The sequence below is a fragment of the Mirounga angustirostris genome, unplaced genomic scaffold, assembly GCF_029215605.1.
Source record: "Mirounga angustirostris isolate CCGP_5_RB_7025 unplaced genomic scaffold, mMirAng1.0.hap1 SCAF_12, whole genome shotgun sequence".
NCBI classification, from domain to species: domain Eukaryota; kingdom Metazoa; phylum Chordata; class Mammalia; order Carnivora; family Phocidae; genus Mirounga; species Mirounga angustirostris.
In genome coordinates, this window is record NW_026991720.1 from 78,579,511 (window position 1) to 78,603,628 (window position 24,118).

General features: G+C 33.9%; 1 protein-coding gene across 2 annotated transcripts in view; it reads left to right on the forward strand.

The window, feature by feature from the left end:
- The window catches only part of SEMA3A (semaphorin 3A), a 473,560-nt gene extending 451,325 nt beyond the window's left edge, over positions 1–22,235 (forward strand). For both annotated transcript variants that reach the window (XM_045864793.3, XM_064575345.1), the window contains 3 exons: positions 2,255–2,322; positions 14,741–14,883; positions 16,182–22,235. In XM_045864793.3, coding sequence (XP_045720749.1) covers positions 2,255–2,322; positions 14,741–14,883; positions 16,182–16,637 — 667 coding nt within the window. In that variant the 3' untranslated portion in view covers positions 16,638–22,235. The remainder of the gene's footprint in view (positions 1–2,254; positions 2,323–14,740; positions 14,884–16,181) is intronic.
- Positions 22,236–24,118: the final 1,883 nt, after the last annotated feature.

The window sequence follows — 24,118 nt, forward strand, 5'->3', positions numbered from 1 at the left end:
CATTTGGATCATTTAAAATGTTTTGAAAAACTTCTAGGAGGAAGGAATAATCCCAATGTCTACCTACATCTTTTGATTACATGCTTCAGATCACACTGGCTGTATAGTGTTAAATCGTGTACAACTTAAATTTTTCATATATAATCAGTCCATGTAGATTAAAACAGTTATCTTGTTAATATTAACTGTAAGTGTAGTAGTAGCTAATTCCATTTAATAAAAGCAATTTTCTTAAGCCTTCAACATTCAGAATTGAAATGACGTGTTTGTATTCTTTCATATACGAACTGATTTTGCTAGAAGTTTAAATCTGAAAGAAAAGTTTAGTGTGGAAATAATGTGTTACTGAATAAAGAAACCATGGATAGTTTAATAAATAGCAAGATGCAGTTTTTATAGCAATGAAATTAAATTATTTAAGGTTGAACTTTTATGGTTCTTAATATCATTTAGATCTAGGTGCTTTTATTAGTGAAAAACATGAAATTCATGTTTGAATTAAAAATGAGTATCATTTCCTTTCACGTGAAAGTATATGACATTACCTAATTTAGCAATAATTCATTCAAATTTTAAGCTTTTTTAACAAGGAAGAAGATAAAAATAAGATCATAACTGTATCTATAAGTTAAAAAGCTGTATGTTATATATTTGAAATAATTATTGCATACCTACAATTCCAGATTGAAGGAATTATCATTAACACATTTTTGTTGTGCCTTGAAGATTTTACTTAATCCAATTTCATGTGTCTTTGAAAAGGATGTTTAGAGGCAGGCCTCCCAATTTATATATTCTTTATGATGGCTTTTTTCAAAAGCTTAAATGGCAGTAAAAAATGCCTTCCCAAATGCTTTGTGGTTCGTGTTTCACAAGTTCCCTTGTTGGCTCAATTTTGAAATGTGCAACATCTGTTTGATAGTCTCACCAATTCTACAAATAGAACTCTATAAATACTTTAGTCTTCTAAATTTATGAATACAGTAACAATTTCCATGTTTGCAAATATCAATGGCCCTTGTGAGAACTCTTTTCAGGGATGATAACTAACTTTGCAGCAAGACAATATTCATTAACATTCACAAAGAAAGCAGTTGGGCACATGTCCCCAATCTTTTTGATTCTGTTATATGTAGCCAATCTCCATTTTTAGCCTCTTTCTCAAACTCCACACCCTGCTCACACTCGAAATGGCTAATGACAACCTCCTTCTTCCCGGTCAACCACTAACAGAGTGTGGAAAGAAGACACCCAGAATGTGTTGCAACTAACATGTTCTGAGCAGCAGTAGGTAGGAGGAATCTATTTAGATTTTTATAGCAAATTTGGCTTTTCTCTTAGAGGTGAGTCCTTCTCTCTCACCTTCCTCTGACAAGAGGCACATTTGCTCCACAATATTTGTTACCGTGCTTCTCCTTTTATTCATTTCACAGGTAAATCAGTCTGCAGTCATAGCCATAGGATCATGAAAGAATTGTTTTATTAAAAAAGGCTGATATAGCAACCAAAAACAAAAATTTAAAAGTAACTTAAAAGTAGATTTCATAGGGATGCCTGGGTGGCTCAGTCGATTAAGCGTCTGCCTTCAGCTCAGGTCATGGTCCCAGGGTCCTGGGATGGAGCCCTGCATCAGGCTCCATGCTCAGCGGGGAGTCTGCTTCTCCTTCTCCCTCAGCCCCTTCCCACCGGTTGTGCTTGCTCTCTCTCTGACAAATAAATAAATACAATCTTAAAAAATAGATTTCATAGAATTAATACTTTTAAATTTAACAAAAGTCTATTTAAGGAATTATGTATAAGTATTAAGAGAAAGAAAACAGTCATGTGAATTTTTATTTTCAAGCTCGCTCTCTCGTTAGTGATCAGAAAAAAAGTTTAATTCAGGTTATTGAAGAAATGGGTTGCTATTCTATATTTTGTGCATTTTCCTCAGAATTTAAGATGTTAAGAATTTGAGTTTCTATATGTTAGATTCTTACTGATTGGCATCCAGTTGCACATAAACCATGATTCTAACTTTGAAAGACTTTTCTGCATTGTTAGTACATTTGTATACTGTTTTCCATTTTGATCACCTGGAGACTGCTCCTATAGGTGTAATGAACTGCTTTAAAAAATTTCTTTAGTCAGATATAGATGCATCTCTTCCTGTAAGCTCCTGGTGTCTTTGGTTTTTGATTCTTCTTAATTCTTGTGACAAATTCCCAAGATGGAATAAGGATGCAGTAATACCTTTTAAATGTAATTGTTTTAGACGCACAAGACGACAAGATATAAGAAATGGAGACCCGCTGACTCACTGTTCAGACTTACAACACCATGGTAAGTTACAACACTTTCATCTTCCAACCTGCTGATACCAGGGTAAATCGTAAGTAGTAGTGTGTACCCACACATGTGCATGCAGGGCACTCAGTGGTGCCGGAATGCTTGAGGAAATGCACTGAAGAGAAAGGAAATCTAGAAGAAGGAAGATTCTAAAGAATACTAAGCAATGAATTTTATTTTATTATTGCAGTTATGATAAATGCAAGTTTTAGATTGTTACAAGGCTTAAATTTCAATTTTCTCATATTACCAAAAAGAAGCCAGGTTTAAGTACATGCTTTCGTAGATAGGAACAACTTGAGAGCAGTAGGTAACAGAAATATTTATTTAAATATATTAAAGAAGAAAATGTAGCCTTAAAATAGTCCATACAAATTATTATGCTGATGATGCAGACCTATTGTATTGTTATTGGGTATCCTAGTCAAGGAGAAGATAATTCCAATTATCTTCACATTGATTTACTAGTAGGATATTCCCTTGAACTGGGGGTTTGGATTGTTTCATTTTATGCTTCCTAAAAGATGTCAAGTCCTAATTAATGTCCAGTATTTAATGCTGGAATATCAACCAAACTTCCTTTAAAATGCTGTAAAATTGTAGTATATCTCACTACCCCCCCCCCATTTCAACCCTTTATAAAAAGAATAATGAGGCTGTGCTTCCCTCTGCTGGGAAAACGTATCAATGACATCACTGCTAACGAACAATTCATAGTTAAAAATAGCTGAAGTATAAAATGTAAATATTTTACATGTAATTGAACATAATTACCCTATTAACCTTTTGGGTGTCTTTTACGTTGATCTTAAAGGAAGATCTGATATTTTTATCAGTGAACTTGGATTTGATTCACTACTTCTGTGTTTACAATATTCACATTTCATAAATGTTAAGGAAGAAAACACACTGCATAAATAACACCCCAACATGCATTCCAAAACCTAGCTACCTTCTGAAGGTTGGATCCCCCTGCTGTGCATCCTATACGTGCTGGTATCTGATTCATGAACACTCACAGGGTTGCCTGGGGGGTGCCAATACCAGGAGATGGGTAGCCACAAATTGAGCCTGTATTTGGGGTCCATTTTGCTTGCACAATTTCTCGCCAAGGACTTTACTGTCTGTTATTGTTCTCATTATAAAGAAAAAGGCTACCACTAAATTGGAGCAAATGTTGTGATTTTTTTTTGTCTTTGTACAGATAGGGTACATTATTGACATATGCTCCTTAAATTTTTCAAATGGTGTATTTCAGTTGGACAACCAAACATTAACTAGTCTTGCATTAATCTATGTCATGTAAAAATACTGAATTATAATCAGCACCATTTAAGCAATGCAGTATTATGTAATTTAATTTGTCATATTAAAGAATCTTTTGCTTAGATATGGAGAAGCTAATGATAATAACTGCAAGTAAAAGAAACAGAGCAGTGTAACTAGAGCTCATTTCTGATCAGACTTCAATCTCCGTATCAATATAGACTTCGTTATTTTGCTCACTCTTATATTCCTAGTGTTATAACAGATGCAATATCTTGAATATTATAGAAACTTAATAAACTTTTATTGAATGAATGATCTAAATATTTGAAGCTATAGCACAGCTACTTACCTTATTGTTTTTGGTTTTCAGTAGCGATTCGCTTCTATTATTTATTGTTGAAATGACTTAAGTCATACACTGCTATTAATACCACCAGATTTAAAAATAGATGTTTTTAAGAAACATCATTATCGACCAATCAATTAACTAATAAAAAATGATTATATACTACCACACGTAGAATACTCTGCTATGTTTTAAAGATTGCTGGAGAATTACTGATAGATACATCCATTTGTTGAATAATCCAGTTCCTTCGTAGACCCACTTGGTATTTTTTCACAATGATACATAGGCTGGAATTATGGGCATACATATAATTCAAAGAAAAACTGACCAAAGGCATATTTTTTTTTAAGTGAGACTGTGTATAAAAAAATGTTGAGTGTTGAATGGCCTTTGGAAAGTGCTTCAGATTTTAAAGTTCTGTTTTGATGAAGTTAGAGTGATGAAAGCTTCTAAAAATTGAGAATACAGAATTGCTTAGCTATAGAAAGTGAACATGAATCATTTTTTCTCTTGATACTTCAGTCAAAATACTATAGGAAAGAAAGGGAATTGCTGTGGTTCAGTGTTACTGGGTGTGTGTGTGTGTGTGTGTGTGTGTGTAAACAATGCTGCCTAGATGCATGTGATATATGGGAGGAAATGGTGAAATAGTCCAAGAAGTTCAGCATAAATAAAACGTTCCCTTTTTGAAGGCCTCTTTATTCCTTGTCTGCTTGTATTACTAATTAACCAAACATAAAAACCGTATACCAAAGATTAGGGTAAATTTCAAATGTTTGGAAACTAAGTCAGGCATTCCCATAGGGCCAAGCTGAGTCTTACCATTAGGAACCAGTGAATTATCTTAGAATAGGCGATGTCTATTTTTGAACGTAAAATGGGCAAAAACCCAGAGCCCAGCCCTGTTAAATCATGTATGTTGTCTTGGTGGTGTCACATCTCACATGGAATAAAATATATGTGCTCATGTGGAAACATACAAAGATACGAGATGTTTTCCCAGAAAGCTGCTAAGCAACTTGAAGCCAAATTATACACTTCAGGACAATCAGTTCCAGCTGTAATGGTAAACATATTCTGTAACACTCTATATTTTACATATCCTGAGGTTTTAATAGAGAGACTATATAAAATAACTGGGCATTAAGGTGGAAGAAATTTCACTCGCGATGAAACCTTTAACACTCACTCAGCTCTTTGCTCCCTCTTGTGTGAAGGCAGCACTATGGTGAGCGGGCCTAGGTGTCACATCGAAAACTCCAGCTCCCCTTAATCTGGCACACTCTATTCCATCACCGGTGGCTATTCACCTAGGGAAATTTTAGTATAAAACCCTAAATGTGTATGTGCTGGCAGATCTTCTTGTCTTCTTGCTCACACCTCATACAGAATGCTAAAGAGAAACTTCAGGTTTTTTCCATTATTTTCCCTTCCCTAAAACAACTTATGCACAAAATTGGAGCTTGTCTGACTTTGCCTCCAAGAGCATGAGTGGCCGAGTCAATTTACCATTCCCCCTTCTTTACTAAACAAGAATGAGTTGTATTATGATCTCCATGCCCAGAAAGGAACAAACCATAAATAACAACATTTAAAAAGATTAACATCATCTTAGACTTTTGAATCTTTGAAATATTTTATGTCCTAACTTTACTTCAGTACCATCATTGAATTTTGCTTCGTGATAGTTCTCTTGGCTCTTCTACATACATGCATTTCCCTTCTAACATCCCACAGTAAAACATCCACAGAATTTAATCTTCTTAATTATCTCTGCAACTGGCTTCTCTCAATTTATGTCTTGGTTGGCATCAGCAATGTTCCAAAATTTCATAAAATATCTTTGGCAGTGTCATCTTTGTGGTCTGCAGAGCTGTAAATTTAGTATTGTGTAGCAATGCTAATCTGGTCGGTGTTTTAGCTTATTTTATACACATAGAAATTCCAACTGAATCTGAGCATTTAGCCCCAAGAGAAGCCTCAAACTTTGATAGATGAGCATGATGTCAGCCCTAAAAAAACCCCTAACTTTAATAAATTACCAAATTGTATCAAGTCTAAGATGTCACTGAATATAAGATGCACCATTTTTTAAGGACTGCTAAGAAAGGAAAAACTGCCCAAGATGGATAATGTAACAGTGATGCCACAGCAACAAGCCAGCTTACAGTGTTTCAGAATTAGTGCAAAGAAGAAATAAACTCCCATGAAAAAGACGGCAAGGATATTTGCCTGTTTCACCTGTACTCATGGGTGGTAGAAAAGGGGGAAAACCACTTCTTGAATCACAGGGTGATACTCACAAATGTTTACTTCCTGAATTCACACCAACAGTGTGGACCAAATACCTCAGACAAGACTTTAACTTGAAGAGGTATCAGGTTAGGAGAGTCACATGTGTCTGGCAAAAGTAAAAACAAACTCTTTCCAGAAGAAAGCAACTTGAGAGATGTTAAAATATACAAAGTGTACATTCTAGAATGAAATTATTACAGTATTATCCTCTGTAATTAGGCAAATCCAATTATTCATGGTATAGGTGTGCGAGACATGCACACACACATTCACAGCTGAATAAGAAGAGGTTTGAAATATTTTGTACTATCATTGTTCCTTATTCAAGTTTTTAAATATGTCATAAGAGATCACCCAACTGTTTATACACCCATAATTTAACTGTTGTAAATGTAAAGTTTTTAAAGCATGCTGTATTCTTTAAATTCCAAAAATAAGGGAAACATATTAAAATACAAGATGGTATTTTCATTATTGTTTATGGAAGGTTTCTGCTTCAGTAAATGGGTGTTTTCCATCATCTATCATATCTCTTGGGAAGAAGTAAATTAAAGTCCATGTTTCCTGATGTTTAAATGTAAAAATTCCTGTGGTAATTTTACTCTGCCATATAGAGTATATGTACCTTCTTGGTAAAACATTTGCTATAAAATCATGAAAATGAAACATATGAGATATTCAATATAGAATAAATAAATATGGTAGTAGGTATCTTCATATTGGTTATGCTTTTTACATAATTGAATTTCAGTCTTCCTTATACCATGAAGCACCGCAGCCTCCCACACACAAAGGTATCAAGCATAAAAGTAAATGCAACTATTCAGGCGGCTTCATTGTTAACTTCATAACATATCAATTTCATTTCCATATTTTAAATTAATAAATTTCTAAAAATTAAGATACTAGTGACCACCTCTAATACAATAATTACCGATGAATAGTAAAATTAAAATACCCAGGTCATATCAATCTGCTTGTTTATCCATCTATCTATCTATATGCCAACAAGAACATTTTAAACTAACATCTGTAGGAATCTGTGTATTCAAGAAAGATAGGAAACTACTTGAATTGTAAAATTTCAAGTGCTATATTCTGTTTGGTAATTATTTCCCAGCACCAGAGACAGTCTTAATTTAGGAAATAAAATGAAGTAGTTTAAAATCTGATATTTTAGCAAGTTGATACATCATAAGTTTAAATTTTCTCTAAGGTTTCATAATTGAGTCTTTTTTTGTACTTGACAGATGCATTAAGCACATGGACTTTAATACATACATATGCATGCATGCAAACTCACATTCAGCTAGTTAGTAAACTAGTTGGTACAAGCATCATACAAAACATTGGAAAAATATTGTACTAAGCATTATATCGATAAACAAACAGGACCCCTGTTATATAGCTTAGTATATACTGTAGAATTTGTTTTCAATGTATTCTAATGTATGAGATTATTAAATCAGTTGTTAGCCATCTTAATAATCTGGTCCAAAAATATACATGAGCGTTAGGGATGAATGAAATTTTTTGTCTTCGGTTTTATTTATTTTTAGGAATTTGTATCTTCCCAAGACTTGTTGATTCATTCCTAAAATGCCTTTTTAGCTACTGCTACCTAAAGGGGGATTATTCCTTCGTTTGAAGCCAAATTAGATTATTTTCTATTGATAATTACCATTTATATTTCTAGAGAAAGACATCTAGAATCTGGTAAGGAAAATCTGAGTAATGATGTTTATACTTAAGAAATGCATTTTTGCAGTCTTCTATGTCACCGAGAGCTTGTGGGCAACATTTCCTTTCTTCCTTAGTTTGGTCTTTAAGTTACTGAGAAAAAAATTTACAATGTAAAATATTAAAATTACAATTTTAAAATTACAATTACAATTACAAATAAAGTTATAAAATGTGATGAAAACAACTGGAATTAGATTTCTCTTTATGTAGTTCAACAGCTAACACTATTTGTTAAATATTTAAAATAATTCACAACCATTTTCCCCTACCCTAAATTAACTTTTACTATTATATTCGTTATTTATGAAATTCAACTTTAAGATAACTTTCAGGGGGTGAACATCAAAAATGATAACAGAAATTAAATAGTTGAATAAATACGTGGTTTACTACCCCACCCATCTCTGTCTTTTCTCCATGATATCACATTCGTACATTATTAACATTTCAATCCTGGGAGACATTTATGGGGTTAAAATGGAGAGTGAAATAAATGGAAAGCTGAAATGTGATGCCTTCTGTTTCTGCTGTATTGGAAGAGAATCAAATACTAAATAAGGCCTTTAGCAACATGATATTCCTGGCCAAATGATGGATATCATGACTTTTTGTTGTTACAAAAGGAAGCAATTTATTTAACTTCTTTCTTTCCTCCCATTCTTTCTGGTTTATTAGCCTCATTTCATTTCCATAAATTATTCCACTAAAGGAGGAAATGATTAATTGAAGATTGCTTCCTTAAAAACATTATTTCTTGTCATTAACAACTGCGACATATTGTAACATTGTGTTATTCAAACATACTGTGGTACTTTTAAAATAATTGTAATGTTTGTTGCTCTCAATTATTTTGCTCTAACTATTCAATTCAACTCACGAGAATTCATTATGCCAATTTAACAACTAACTCTACCCTTCTTGTCTACTGGTAATTTTCATGACAAAAGTCTTATTCAAAACAGTTGCTTTCTAAGTGCAAAATGTATTTTAAAATAGATTAAAATGAGATTGCTTTCTTTCTGAAAATCTACAGAATTACTCATTGGCATGGACATCCTTTAGACTTATAGGTGTCCCTGGAGATGTGAGAATGTATTCATATGATTTCTCTAATCTCTTTCTCTTCTTATTATCCCATATTTGGAATTTTTGATATTGGGGTATACTTGATTGGTTATCTTCTCCCACCATATCTCAGATCAACTCTTGTAACAATATAAAACAATAAATTTAGAAGATTTGAAATGTGGTTTAATAGCATATTCTGTCATAATCAAGGCTATCAACCCTATGCCCTTTTTAACTGATTAAACTTTTAACCATTCCTTTTATGTAATTATGATAACTCTGTGTCTGAGGATATCAAAGTTACATGAGATTTCAGCTTTTAAATGCAGAGTAAATAGTTACCTGGATTTTCCATTCAGCAAACATCAGCCAAGGGTTTAGTGCCAGGATTATAAAAAGGGAGGAAGACAACCAGATAAAAAATAATCATAACACATAAGACTACATGTGTTCTAAAACTATATGTAAAAGATTTTTAGGAAGCATAGAAGAGGAAATAGTTTATTTAATGGTGGTCAGGGAGTAGGATTGATGTTGGGAAGCAGTTCATAATTTGCCTTACTGTGGATTCTCAGTAAAGGATTTTAAGTTTTGAATTAACAGTTGAAGCTATCACAAGAATGGCAGTAACAATAATAGCATCTCGGGGCGCCTGGGTGGCTCAGATGGTTAAGCGTCTGCCTTCAGTTCGGGTCATGATCCCAGGGTCCTGGGATCGAGTCCCGCGTCGGGCTCCCTGCTCGGCGGGGAGCCTGCTTTTCCCTCTCCCACTCCCTCTGCTTGTGTTCCCTCTCTCGCTGTGTCTCTCTCTGCCAAATAAATAAATAAAATCTTAAAAAAAAAAAAAGAAACAATAACAGCATCTCACATATTTATCACTGTTTCTGTATTCAGACATTATACTATTATTTTTATGTAGGTATATTTTAACAAGAAAAAAATACTAAAAAGGGTTATAAAACTTTTATGTTGTCCAAAATTGCTAGATGACCAGTAATATACTTCAGATGATGTGTAATCGTTTGATTAAAAAAAAAGGATAAGATAAAGATAGGAATGATGTCACACAGACAAAGCAGGTATACTGACAGAACAAAACCAGGCACACAGGAAGAACATAGTTACCATGAAGTTCTAAGGATCGAACATAAATTTGGCTAGTGAGTTTTTTCAGTCAGTGGTGAGGGGAAAAAAAACTGATCAACAGATGAGCCACAAAGTTAATTCTTAAAAAAATGCATCAATTTTTCAGAGCACATGGCCGGCTCAGTCAGGAGAGCATGTGATTCTTGATCTCAGGGTTGTGAGTTCAAGCCCCATGTTGGGTGTGGAGGCTACTTAAAAAAAAAAACAATTTTTCAAGAGAATCTCAGTAATTCCTAAAACTAACACCAGAAAAAAGGTGAACATCAAGAAAATAGTGCAAGGCAGTGGACACCATACTGGACAACATTGTGACATAAACACAGCACATCCGTAGAGTATTCCTTCTGGACTTCCTCAGCATAGATCAGAAGGCCCCCACCCAACACAATTCACAGATATCAGTTATATTATGAGAATAAGCCAATGTGTCCCATGTAAACTGCTCTAGATCAATTAGTTTAATCCAGAGGGAGATTCTAGATTGTACTTAACCCTGAATATGCAAGATTTCCTATCCCTCAGGAAATCTGTAACCAACAATGTTTTCTCAATTGAGGTTTTGATTTATATTGGATAATTGTAAGTTCAGTAATATATGCTCTGAAAAGTACTTAGAATATAGGTGTGCTATGCTACCATTTCAATGCAGAGCTGTTTGCTTTAATAAAGTCAAAATGAGTGTTTGACACCCTAAGAAAAAAAATCGAAAATCTAGTAAGACGAGAATCAAAATACTGTTCCTGTTTATGTTTTTTTTAATAGAAAGATAGAAACAGAGACAAAGATTAGGGGGTGGAGGAAATAAAGGCAGGAGAAAGAGAAACACATTATTACCGGAATTCTAACGTTTCCTGTGTTGTACATTTACTCAAGCAGTTGAGGTAGAAGGATCAGGAAGGGGAATGGGTATTACTGAGTGCCTTCTAATCATTCTAAAAATATTTATTGGGTATCTGTTTATAAGGTTTCAGGTATGGGGAAATCAACTTATGCTTATAGGTTGTTGTATCTGAGCACCCAAATATATGAATGCTTACCTGAGGCCAATTTAAATGAAAATTCCAACCCTAAGTTAAAAGTTGCTGATGATAGAAGCATTCTACTGCAGAAGGATCAATAGAAACTACTGTATTCAGTGGAAATTTAGTTTTTGCAATGATTACTGATGGCAGCAAAACCTAACAAGACATAAAATAAGAGAATCTCAAACCAAAGAAGGACAGTAGTACCTATACATACTGACTATGATTGATAGTTAATATGGCAGAACTTGTAACTTCCCTGCTTCCTAACTAGAATACTTTCTTTTGCTTTTTTATTTGGACAAAAGAGAGAAATAAAGGCCAACTTAAAGGGGGCATGAGTACTTAACGGTATTGGTGGGAGTAGTTATCAAGGCAAAGTAAAGACACCTGGACAATGAACTAAATTCTCCAGTTGTGGTTCTTATTCAGGTGGAAAAGTACCTGAATGTCATGTTTCTTGAAGAACTCCATGAACTATTGCTATATTAAACTAAAAATAACCTGGTATAAATTCTTGATTAAATCAAATGCCATCTTAGATTAGATTGTACTATAAGTAGCAGATGAAATGGTTTCTTAAATATAAGAAAATATTTACTATTAAGAGAACTTTTGGATGCCTGGGTGGCTCAGTCAGTTAAGCGTCTGACTCCTGATTTTGGTTCAGGTTATGATCTCAGGGTCTGAGCATTGAGCCTGGTGCATCAGGTGTCAGGTTCTGCCCTGGGCATGGAGCCTGCTTAAGATTCTCTCTCTCTTCCCCTTTTCCCCCACTCGCTCCCTCTCAAAAAAAAAAAAAAAAAAAAAAAAAAAAGAACTTATTTTATTTTATTTTTTATGCACTGGGAAACAGTTGCTGTCACCACAGGAGACTTGAGAAACTAAAAACTGAGCAGGTTTCCCAGGATTAGAAGAAAGGTTAACAGAAAACTCTCTATAGAACAGATAGAATGATTAAATTAATTCAGAAGAAGACAACTTTGTGAATTTTTGAAAATGCACCTAATTGATTTTACATTTATATTAAACTATATTAAGCTTTCTTACTATACAAGGTACATTGCTCTTCCTTACTGTGTGTCAACTAATGAACCGAAGGATTTGAGCAGAGCTCTGTGTTTGCAAGGAAGAACTTACATCTTAAGATTTTTACAGATACCTATGGTAACTTAGATTAGGTGAGAGACAAGTCAGTTATTATCATAAAGTTCTATAAGAAAAGTAGTCCTGGATAAGCCAGAAGATACTGGTGGCTCACCATGTTGTTTGCTTCTAAATCCAATGGATTTTGTACTGTTACCATGCTGTCATGTCTTGTGATTCATTAATATGTAGAGATTGAATGTAAAGTCTCTGCCTAAAAGTTAAAGGATTTTTTAAATTAAAACTTTTTTTAAACTTTATTTTATTGGAGTAAGAACACTTAATAGGAGATCCACCCTCTTAAGTTTTTAAGTGCACACTACAATATTGTGCACTATATAACATGTTGTACAGCAGATCTCAAGATCTGACTCATCTTGCATAACTGAAACTTCACACCCATTGTCTAGCACCTACCCATTTCCCTTTCCCCCCAGTTCCTGGCCACCATCGTTCTAATTTCAGAGTTCGACTGTTTTAGATATTTTATATAAGTGCGATCATCATACCGACTTGTTCTGTAACTGGCCTGTTTCATTCACTTAGTTTTCCCTAAGGTTCGTCTGTGTTGCTACCTGTTGCAGACTTCCTTCTCCTTCTTTGTTTTTTTTTAAACACTGAATAATATTCCAAGTAAAAGGATTTCTAAATCAAAGTTCTGACTGCACAGCAAATAGGGAAAAAAAAATATCTACTGACCTCTGTGACAAGGTATTCTAAATATGGTACCACAGGAGATTTTCCAGTGTGCATTAAGCAGAGAGATTCAATCCACCTCTATCCAGCGAAGCACATATCTTGCAAACTAACATGGCAACATGTGTCATATCGATTCATTCAATGATATACTAATAATTTCAGAGGGAACATAAAAACACTATCATATTCAATGTAGATATTGACATACAAAGATACATCTCCAATATAAAAAAAAAAATGTGACTTGGAATCAGTTAAATGTTGTTCCTTTACATTTCAGTCATTTCCTTTTTCCAGGGTATTGATTTGTTAAATACTTCCCAACCTTAGAAGAGTTTCATTTCACAGTTTAGGGTGATAGGAAAAAAAGCACTGAGATTGATCTCCCTGGAGATAGCAAATGGCGGCAGAATGTCGACTTTGCAGGGTGAGAATAGGAGATGGTGGACATAAACCGTATACAGGGATTAGGTAGAAGCAGGATTTTGGAAAGCTTTAAACCTAGTGAGAGCAAATAATATTGTCTGTGACAGACAAAAGTCCTCAGTTGATTAGAATGGGAGTAAAATTGTCAAAGTGATGCCAAAATAGGCAGGGGGGGGGGACATTTTTTTTTTTAATTAAAAATCTAGCTGAGTTTGAAGTAGAGAGCAAAAATTTTTCATCTGTCTACACTGTCAGCCCTCCATGCATGTGAAAATATATTTATTATTTTCTAAATTAATTTAATGAGTTCCAGATTGTACAGGATGTCATAATGGAAACAGGATTATACAAGATAATAAGGAGGGGTTTTTTTTTTTCTCTCTAAATGAGTTTTACCTAGACTCCCTGTGTCCTACTTTTGATCTTAACTGTGTTTCATTTACCACATTGAAGGAGGTTACATAAAGGGTAAAATAATAGAAACTTAATCAGGAAACAGGTTTTCTTATTGCTACATTTTATTATATACTCTTGCCATATTCTTTAACCTAATTCTTGAAAATAATAAAGGATGTATCATTTTAAAATAAGGACAATTGAAACCACATTGCTCTATAGTTGTGCATCTTTCTTCTGAGCCATCCCAAACATTTCACACCGATTGATCTTCAGAACAACCTTGTAGATTATTTAAAGGTTATTGGTGGGGAATATAAACTTCCTGAACTCTACCTTCTGTAAAATACTAGATAAATATTAATGGCTGGTGAATTTAATTTTACAGATGAAAAACAAACATTAAGAGGCAAAATAATTTCTCAGAAACAGATTCTTGTTTCCAAAAGTTCAAATAACTTTTCTGCTAGAGAATAGTACAATATGAACTGGCCCCATTAGTCAGAGCATAAAGTTTTACAGTTAAAATAATTTCTTGGAAAGTATTATCCTGGCATATAAAGATGTATAGTTAAACTGCACACATGACTGGTTCTGTTAATGTAATGCTATTTTCTGGTAGACAAATCTCTGCATATGCTTTATATAACTTATACCAAAATAATTATTCTATTTAGGCAGGCACTTGAGTTCTGAAACCTTACATCCGTGACATTTCTGCCATCCTAAATCAATTTGGAAAAGACTCCCAACTTGGCAACAAATTTATCTTCTGAATTTCCAAATAAATACTTTGGAAAGTTGAGTTTACTTCTCTAACGTTTCCTCATTTCATTTCCTCATCACCGGCCAGATAATCACCATAGCCACAGCCTTGAAGAAAGAATCATCTATGGAGTAGAAAATAGTAGCACGTTCCTGGAATGCAGTCCAAAATCACAGCGAGCTCTAGTCTATTGGCAATTCCAGAGGCGAAATGAAGAGCGAAAAGAAGAGGTATAGGAATGAAATTGACTGGATTATTTCTGTCTAACATATAATGTTAAGTGACCCCAGCATGGTTGACTTGAGGGTGAAAAAATAGAGAATCTTCATCTTTTTCTTAACCCATCAATAGTCCATTCATTAAACAAGCATTCACTGAAGGCTGATCATAAGACAGGCTTTGCACTAGGAGCTGGAGAAACAAAAGTGAACTGATAAGAATTTTGTCCCAGAAGCCATTTGGGGATATATTTGAGAATCTTCTTTTTCCCTGTAGTTACCTACAAAGCAATTTGTTATCTATATTTGTGTACAAAAGAAAAAATCAAATCCTCAACTAATTTTAACTTTTGTTCAATTAATTCTGCTATCCAAACATGTTTTTTTTTCTCTGTTAACTTCCTCCTCAAATGGGGAGGGAAGGTTTGGGGATGGGAGTAGGAGATTTAGGACACAGGGTCTGGGGTCACAGTGTGAACTCTGATATGAGTTCATGTATATAGCATCAGAGACAGATCTTCCTCCTCCATGTATTCGTTTATTCCTGTGTAAAAATGAGAGAAATGTACACAGAAAATCTCAATACTCTGAGCCTTTAAAGCTTTTTAAAAGTATTAAATAAGGGTAACTAACCAGATTGTGGAGGTGATTTGTAAATGAATTCTGTGCAGATAATTTTCCGAACATAATCTGAATATAAAGTTTAAGATCCTCCATTATCTTTTTTGACATTTGAAGAGTCTTTAAATATGTAATCACATCATACAAATGTCAGAGTTGATTTAGACAGTTTTATACCCTCTCAGCTTAGGCTTTCAGAGTCGTCTGCTGTAAACTGTATTCAAATAAAAGTGAGGTTAGATATATTCAAGAGCATATCTTCATATTTATGTCACATCTAAGACTTGGAAAGTGAATAAATAATTATTAAGCATGTAGTCCTATGCTGTTTTCTGATAATCACGGTTCTGTATTTCCAAGATTTACTGTTAACTGTCTCCCATATTTATATACCTTCTTTCAAGTCTATAAAATAAAGTGTATCTTTGTCCTTTCATTATCTTGAATATTTTAAATTATTATAATGAAAAATTCCATTAAGACAGTAGACAACCAGTATGCATTTGCAATGCATCTTAAAAGTGATCTACAGAAATTTCTCCCTTTTTCTGATGGAGAACTGCTATGCTAGGCATTTTATTAACTGGTTTAAAGTGTGCCTCAACACATAATCTAAATTTTTACTGAGAGTCCTAGAACTTCTGTTTCTTTAAATATGTGTATTTTTGCTACCGTTTCTCTTCTGCTAGATCAGAGTGGATGATCATATCATCAGGACAGAACAAGGCCTTCTACTGCGTAGCCTACAACGGAAGGATTCAGGCAATTACCTCTGCCATGCTGTGGAACATGGATTCATGCAGACTCTTCTTAAAGTGACCCTGGAAGTCATTGACACAGAGCATTTGGAAGAACTTCTTCATAAAGATGATGATGGGGATGGCTCTAAGACCAAAGAAATATCCAACAGCATGACACCTAGCCAGAAAGTCTGGTACAGAGACTTCATGCAGCTCATCAACCACCCCAACCTGAACACAATGGATGAGTTCTGTGAACAAGTGTGGAAAAGGGACAGAAAACAGCGTCGGCAAAGGCCAGGACATACCCAAGGGAACAGTAACAAATGGAAGCACTTACAGGAAAATAAGAAGGGTAGAAACAGGCGGACCCACGAATTTGAGAGGGCACCCAGGAGTGTCTGAGCTGCATTACCTCTAGAAACCTCAAACGAGTAGAACCTTGCCTAGACAATAACTGGAAAAAATGCAATATACATGAACTCTTTTCATGGCATTATGTGGATGTTTACAGTGGTGGAAAATGCAACTGAGTTCCCCCAATTATAAATTAAGTCCATGAGTAACTTTGCTAACAGACTTTCCTCCTAATACCGACACCTAATAGAGGTCACGTGAACGCAGATGTTCACTTTAGCAGACTTAAGTGTTTCCTATGAGATTTCATTGTACAGGTTTCACTTTCTTCTTTGCCTGAGAAATAAAAATGTCATTTGCCATATTGCCATCTAAAGAAGAAAAACTGCATCAGCAAAGCCATTTTATTGAACTGCAAGTTTAAAACAAACTGCATGGATTTATGAAGCTGATGAATATTCCAAAATGTAGTTGGATTCAAGGATATTTTTTGTCTACCAGCACTCATGTTTATATGTACTGGAGGAGTAAAATGATACTGAATAAATGGTCTGTGGAAATATAAAAAACATAAACCATCCATCATCCAGAAGAAAAATGGAATACACTGATCTACTACTGATGTCTTCTTTCAGCTTTGATCTAAAGATGTATTTTATTAAAACTATAATTTAAATGTACCATGACAAATATGCAGTAAAAATTAGCTCTTTTCTAAGCTAGAGTAGGTTTTTGTCTTCGAGTTATTATGCTATATAGTTTTTGTTTTAAAAACTCCAGTCGCGTGCTGCTTTTTTCCAACATCGTGTTTTTAGTTCTACAAGAGGGATAGCCTATAGTGTTCAAGAAACACATAAACATCATTTACTGTTGATTCCTAAAGCCTGCATATAAACTATGCTTTATTTCTCTGAGGAGTTCAAACAAATAACACCTCCCCCTTCTTTAAGTATTATCAAAAAATAATTTTAACTTGCATTATGTTCCTAGAAAAAACAGAGCATTTAACCAGCAAAATGAGAAGCAGCAAATTGACTTGTTAAATGCCTTGTGTTGTACCTAATGGATCAATAAGGAGAAAAGGAACTGCATATTTCATGAAAATAATAAGCATTGTTTAAATATAACATTAACACAAAACCTCTTAATTCTGTGCTTGAAAACCTGCATGATATTTGAGACATAAAAAACTCTAATGATTCCTTTAGGAATTACATCTTAATTTTTTTGAAAAAAGATCAGTAATATTCAGAACAATTTCTTAAAAGCAAATTTCCCAACTCTGTTTACATCTGTATCAGCTGTCTTTTATCTCATCTTGTTTAAAATAATTATCTGTCTAAGGAACATATGATTCGTTTCATGTTGATGGGAGCGACTTTTATACAAACTGTTTTCCAGGACACAGCTCACACTTAAAACATGTCAAGCTTTTTGTTTCCTGCAATAACTTATAAAATAAGGTGAAAGATGATCAGTAAAGGACTTGCCTTTTTCCTTGTCCTGACATGATTCCTTGAGAATCATTGACTTCAAGGTGGATAAGACTTCGGCATTATGATAGTTTTCTCTTGCACTGCACTCACCTTTCCAGGAATCCCTCCCTAGATCCTTCATCATGCACAAAAATGCATAGGAAACATCTTCTTGCTAATTAATGAAAGCAGCATTGAAATTCAAACTCTAGCTGTCTTGGGATTCTAATTAACTCAGCATTAATTTCTCACCTCAGACTACAATGAATTTTTTAAAAAAATTCTCAGCTGAAATATTTCACAGATGGAAGCTCATGTTTCACTTTTAGTGATTTGAATAAACAATTTGTTAATGCCTATTTCAAATGAAAGCCTAAAAATATTTTACATTCAATTTTAGGCTCCATTGATGAATACAGTGTTACTTTTAGAAATACATCCTTAAATAGTATTTGATTTTTAAATTATTTGAAGGACATATTTCTGTAGAGAAAAAAAAATGTTTGAAATACTCATCAAAGAACAAAGAGTACTCCAAAAAGAGGTAATTCTTTTATTTTCATCAAGTATCTTAACTGTGCTGAAATTTGGTGTTGCATTTCCTTCGAAATTTGCAGCTGAAACATTTATTTGCAGTAACAGAAATATCTTAATTCTTATTAGTCCTCAAAACCAATAGATTTGAAGGGATAGATTATATGATAATTTTAGGGATGCCTTCCAATATCTGAATGCATTTTGTTTAGCATTATGAGAAACCCAGAGAAAGGAAGTCCAGACTTCAATTAAAAGAAACAAAACAAGCAAATCTACTGGCATGTCTTTATAAACCATCAGGTCTAAGTTTTCAAAGAAAATTATACATATAACTTGCAGGTAGATAACTCTTATTACAGTCATAGTCTGCCAATGTGTATTGAGGGGGACAGTTGCACGAAAAATAATTAATGTCCCATTTAATTTAGTTTTAATAGACTTTGGCATATGCATGTATCATCAGAGTTGAAACTTTATTAAGAGGCTCATGTGATCATAAGCAAGTTCTGACAGCAATCTTAAGATTGGAAAAAGGTACATTGTAGCAGAGAAATTCTGGCCCAGTTGAAATCCAATGTAAAATGTAAATGCATGTAAATGCACACTCAATGCTACTTTTATGTACGATTTAGTGATTTTCAGTGGTATGTGTTTAATATTTTTGCTACCTTCACATTAGGCAAAAGAGATGTAAATAATTTTGAAAAGACAAGGAAGGACAGTAAACTGCAACTTTATGTAGGTACTCCATTTCAGCGTGTTCAACATCATCCCAAAATGCGAGATTTCCCCATACAGGTGACAAGGGGGTTTATGTGCTATTTAAGGGCAGAGGCTGTGTGCCCATTCAAGCATGTTTTTTGCCAGGTAGTAAATATGTTCCATATCTGTATTTATCACTGCATTTCAGATGGGAACTAGAAAACTGGAGAGACAAATGTAATGAAACTGCTGCTGTAAATTATTCCTTTTAGCATGTACTCAGTTGCTAAATACACATTTCTTCAAAATATTTGAATTCAGATGTCTTTACTGTTCCCTGTAGCATATGGTGTCAAGGAACATAAGTTTAGAAAATGCTGAGAACCAGAGTCAGGTTGCTACATAACAGATTTCTTCATTCTAGTCATCTGTAAACTGCGTTCTGTTTATGCGGATGATGTGCATTTTGATGCCCTTTAAGTTAAATATTGTTATTTTTGTCATGCCTAAAAAAGGAAATATAGGAATGAAATTCTATAATGTGTTATTATCATGATCAGTTTGATTTCCTTCAGAATCTACAAAGATGCCAACAATTGTTATTGAAATTGCCTATCCTTAAAGTTATAAGGAAGCATTTTATTAATATGAAGTGATTAGTATAAGATTTTGAAATCTTTGTTTTATGAATTCACTTTTAAAACACATCTTGCATTCAAACTTTAATGGAGATCATCCAATTTGATGGCCTCAAACACAAACTTAACAAACAGGATTCAACATCATCTTACTGTGTTACAATGTGTTAGATATAAACTGCCCTAATGCCAAAGGCATCCATGCTTTTTATTTTAACTTTGTAATAATTATTCAAAGTCATTGTTAATGTTTGCAAAATACGTTTCCATAAAAAAGAAAACATTATTTTTCCCAAAGTTTGCAAAAGCGTATTAGTTTATCTGATTTCTAACAATCTTTTATACTAGTTAACTAAAGAAACACAGTTTTTTAAAGTGGAGAACTATAAATGAAAAGAGAATGAAGCCACAGAAATGGTATGGCCATTTTCACAGTCAACCTGACCAAAGAAAACAGCTTGGTTTTTATTTTAACCATGCAAACACACACAGGCAAAGGTAGAGGTACCAAATCGAACCCAGCGGGAAAAAAAGGTGATTTTGAACATAAAGAAATTGGGCTTCTACACACTTTGAACTTTAGAACCAGACTCCTACCTGTTCAATTAAATTATATTGATAGATCTTGTCTATCTCTTATGTGCCAGGCCCTGGTAAGTGATGAGGATAGTAAAACAACTTAACATCATCTTATTTGGCAAGTCTTTCCTGTTTCTTCCGTCTCTAGATGAAACTAACCACCTTCTCTGCACTAAATCTGTGCCTTGTATATACTTTTTTATTGCCACACTTAACACAAAGGTATAATTTCTTTGTTTACACCCCCATCCCTTTCTAGACTGTAAGCTCCTTGAGGGCAGGGTTTGTATCTAATTTATCTGAACTTCCCCACCCCACCCCCCAGTACCTAGCATGATGGCCGGTGCAGGAGAAGCTCAATAAATCATTGTTGGAAAGAATCGGGTTATAATGTGATGAATGTCACATGCAAACACAAGATAAAAGTGCTATGGGATCCAAGAGGAAGGAATTAATTTAAAGAGATCGTGGAAAGCTTCAGAGCATAAGTGACATGCAATCTAGGAATTGAAATATAAGATAAATTTGCCCAGATGAAGTAAAAAGGGCAATCTGGGCAGAAAAAAAAAATTAGGTGAATGGAGGAGAGGTGTGAAAAAAATGCTTTTATTGTGGGAACAGGTGTTCCAAATAGAGTATGGGGTTCATAAAGAAAAGTAAACTGTCCCACTACTATGAGTCAAAATGGTGTATTTGTTTGATTTTTCCTGGACTTTGGCTTATTGCCCTCTATTTGTACCCCACATTCTCATCCCTGGCAGTTAGTATCATTCATTCTGCTGCTTTCTACCCCCTACCCCTTTTTGCTCTCCCTCCCCAACTTCCCTCTTAAATGTTGACCTCTTTTATCTTTACTTAGCTGGAGTCATAGCACTTGACATTTTCAAACTAATCTTTATGCCATAATCTCCTTTCTAGTTCAACCAACCTTGCTTTTGTGCCATTTGGAACTCAGAGGAACAGCTGGGAGAAGACAGCTTTGTCAGGCTGCTCTTACACAGTTAGAAATGAAAGCTTCCCTTATATGTCACCTGCCTTCAGCATCGCCCCACTTACCTAGTGTCAGACCGCTCGGACACAGGTCCAACATTGCCTCGCTGATTAACAGGGTGGCCCACAAACAAGACTTCATCAAAGATGGCTTTAAAATATGAAGCCTGAGTTTATTCAATGAATACCCTAGATGGAGTATTTATGGCTGAACAGTGATGCAGGTGAGGTTAGAGTACATAGTTGACAGGCAAAGACTTCTAAGTAAAAAAAGGAAAAGGAAAAAATTAAGAAAATGAGGGGCTTAGCTGCATCTTGAAATTGTCAATCGAACACCACCATTATATTAAACTGTCAAGTTTTTTTCTCACATAACAAAAAAATGCATTTTATTTCTCTTAATCTAAACATTATACTTATAGACATTGTCATATAGTACCTAAGTAAAAGTTTTCATAAATGTGTTTAAGTCATCCCAATTTGGGTAATTCTGAAGTCTCAACTTCATCCTTTCTTTGTAAATCTCACTGAAGCATTAGACCTCAAGTAGATACAATTAAAAAAAAAAAAATCCCTGTCATTTGTGTAGCTCAGTTCTTAACGTTTTGATTGTTCTGTTGATGACTAATTCCAGAGAGGCTTAAACTGTTTTAGGCAAAGTAGTATGTCTAAAATCAAACAACTTTTCCGCTTTAGGAATTTTTTTTGTTATACCTCAATTTTTAGGAAGTTTGCATCCTTGACTTTCAATAAAAGAATGACACTTTCAGTAGTCTTTAAATATTTTTGTTTTTTCATTCACTGTTTTAAATTGCTGATAAATGTTAACAAATGAATATATGCCTCTATATACCATTTGGTAAATTCTACTTGAATTTACATACTGACTGAAGATGGTAAAATATGCTTCAAATTTGCATTTTGGCATTTACCAACTTCAGAAATATTGCTTATTCCCTTCTATGCATTACTCTTGACCCTAATAGTTGTTTGTTGAAATTAGTTATGTTTGATTTGGTTGAGGAAGCAGGTTAAATTATTACTTAGTGAATATTAATACAGCATCAGAAGTAAAAACTGGCATCCAAAGTGTACTATCAAATAGTACATAGAATTCTTAAAATTAGGAAATATATTTATTCAGAAGAGTTTGAGTAAATATTCATCTAAGATTATTATATTTTGACCAAAATAATAGTCTAGTCATTTAGAAACATGCCATTGTTAGGATTTCTCCTTTAACTTATTCTTAACCTCTCTAGAATTTACAAAACAAACAACAACAAATTCCCTAGGTTACAAAACCTCTAATCATTTAAAAAGTAACATATGCTGTTTCCCCCAGTGGAGACTAGAATATAATTTGTAATTGTTTCCATACTGGTTTCTTCCTAAGCTCCCCTTTGTCATTTTACAATGTTTTATTAAAATTACTCATATCAGGGAGCTATGTATTCATTACTGAGAAGTAACATTCTTGAACTCATTTAAAGGAAATGTTTCTACATTGTTATAATATTACCCAATTGATATCAGTACATATGAAATCTAAGTACAAACTATAATATATTTAATTTATTATACTATAATTTAATATTGTAGTATTTAATAAAATCAATTAAGCAGAAGTATAGAGCATTAGTAAAGCCTTACTAAAGCTACTGCTTGGTAATAGTAATATTACATTTTTTTATATAATTTTAATGTTCAAAGTATTTTTGTGATCTCATTTGATTCCCCTTATATAAAGTAGGGCAATTTTATTATCCCAACTTTGTAGGAAAGAAAAATTAGGAGTGGCTTACTTAGATCTAACACTTAGCAAACTTTAAACCCCTGATTACAATCTTGTTATTTGATCCAATTAGAACAGAAGATTTTTATCACCACATTGGATCATATAGTGAAAATATTAAACTTTTAATGAATTGCCACTACACTATGCATTTTAGTTTAGATCATCTAAAAACAAGGTACATTCAAGGAAACAATTTATTGACTTGGGCACTTGATAACATAAGCTATTAAGTACAGAAAATGAATGAACCAATGAAAAGTTGGTCAAGTGTTCAGTTACATAACACTGGAATTGATGTCTGTAATTCACTTTCTTTAAAAAACAGACTTCAAAGAAAAAATATGGGTTTCTTCATGCATGCATCTTTCTTAAATATTTGAAATGAAGCAAAAAAGGGAGAATATGCTAACTGTTACAAGATGAGCATTCTTCACATATTTGACTATGTAACCAAAATAAAAAAAATAGTTTTGGAATCATATATACATTTATAAAGTCTGATTTTATAAATGAAAAATATTTGTTAGAAAATACCTCAACTTTTGAATAACAGTTTAAAGTAAATACCCTTGGGGCGCCTGGGTGGCTCAGTCGTTAAGCGTCTGCCTTCGGCTCAGGTCATGATCCCAGGGTCCTGGGATCGAGCCCCGCATCGAGCCCCGCATCGGGCTCCCTGCTCAGCGGGAGGTCTGCTTCTCCCTCTCCCACTCCCCCTGCTTGTGTTCCCTCTCTCACTGTGTCTCTCTCTGTCAAATAAATAAATAAAATCTTTAAAAAAAAAGTTTTTTTAAAGTAAATATCCTTATAATA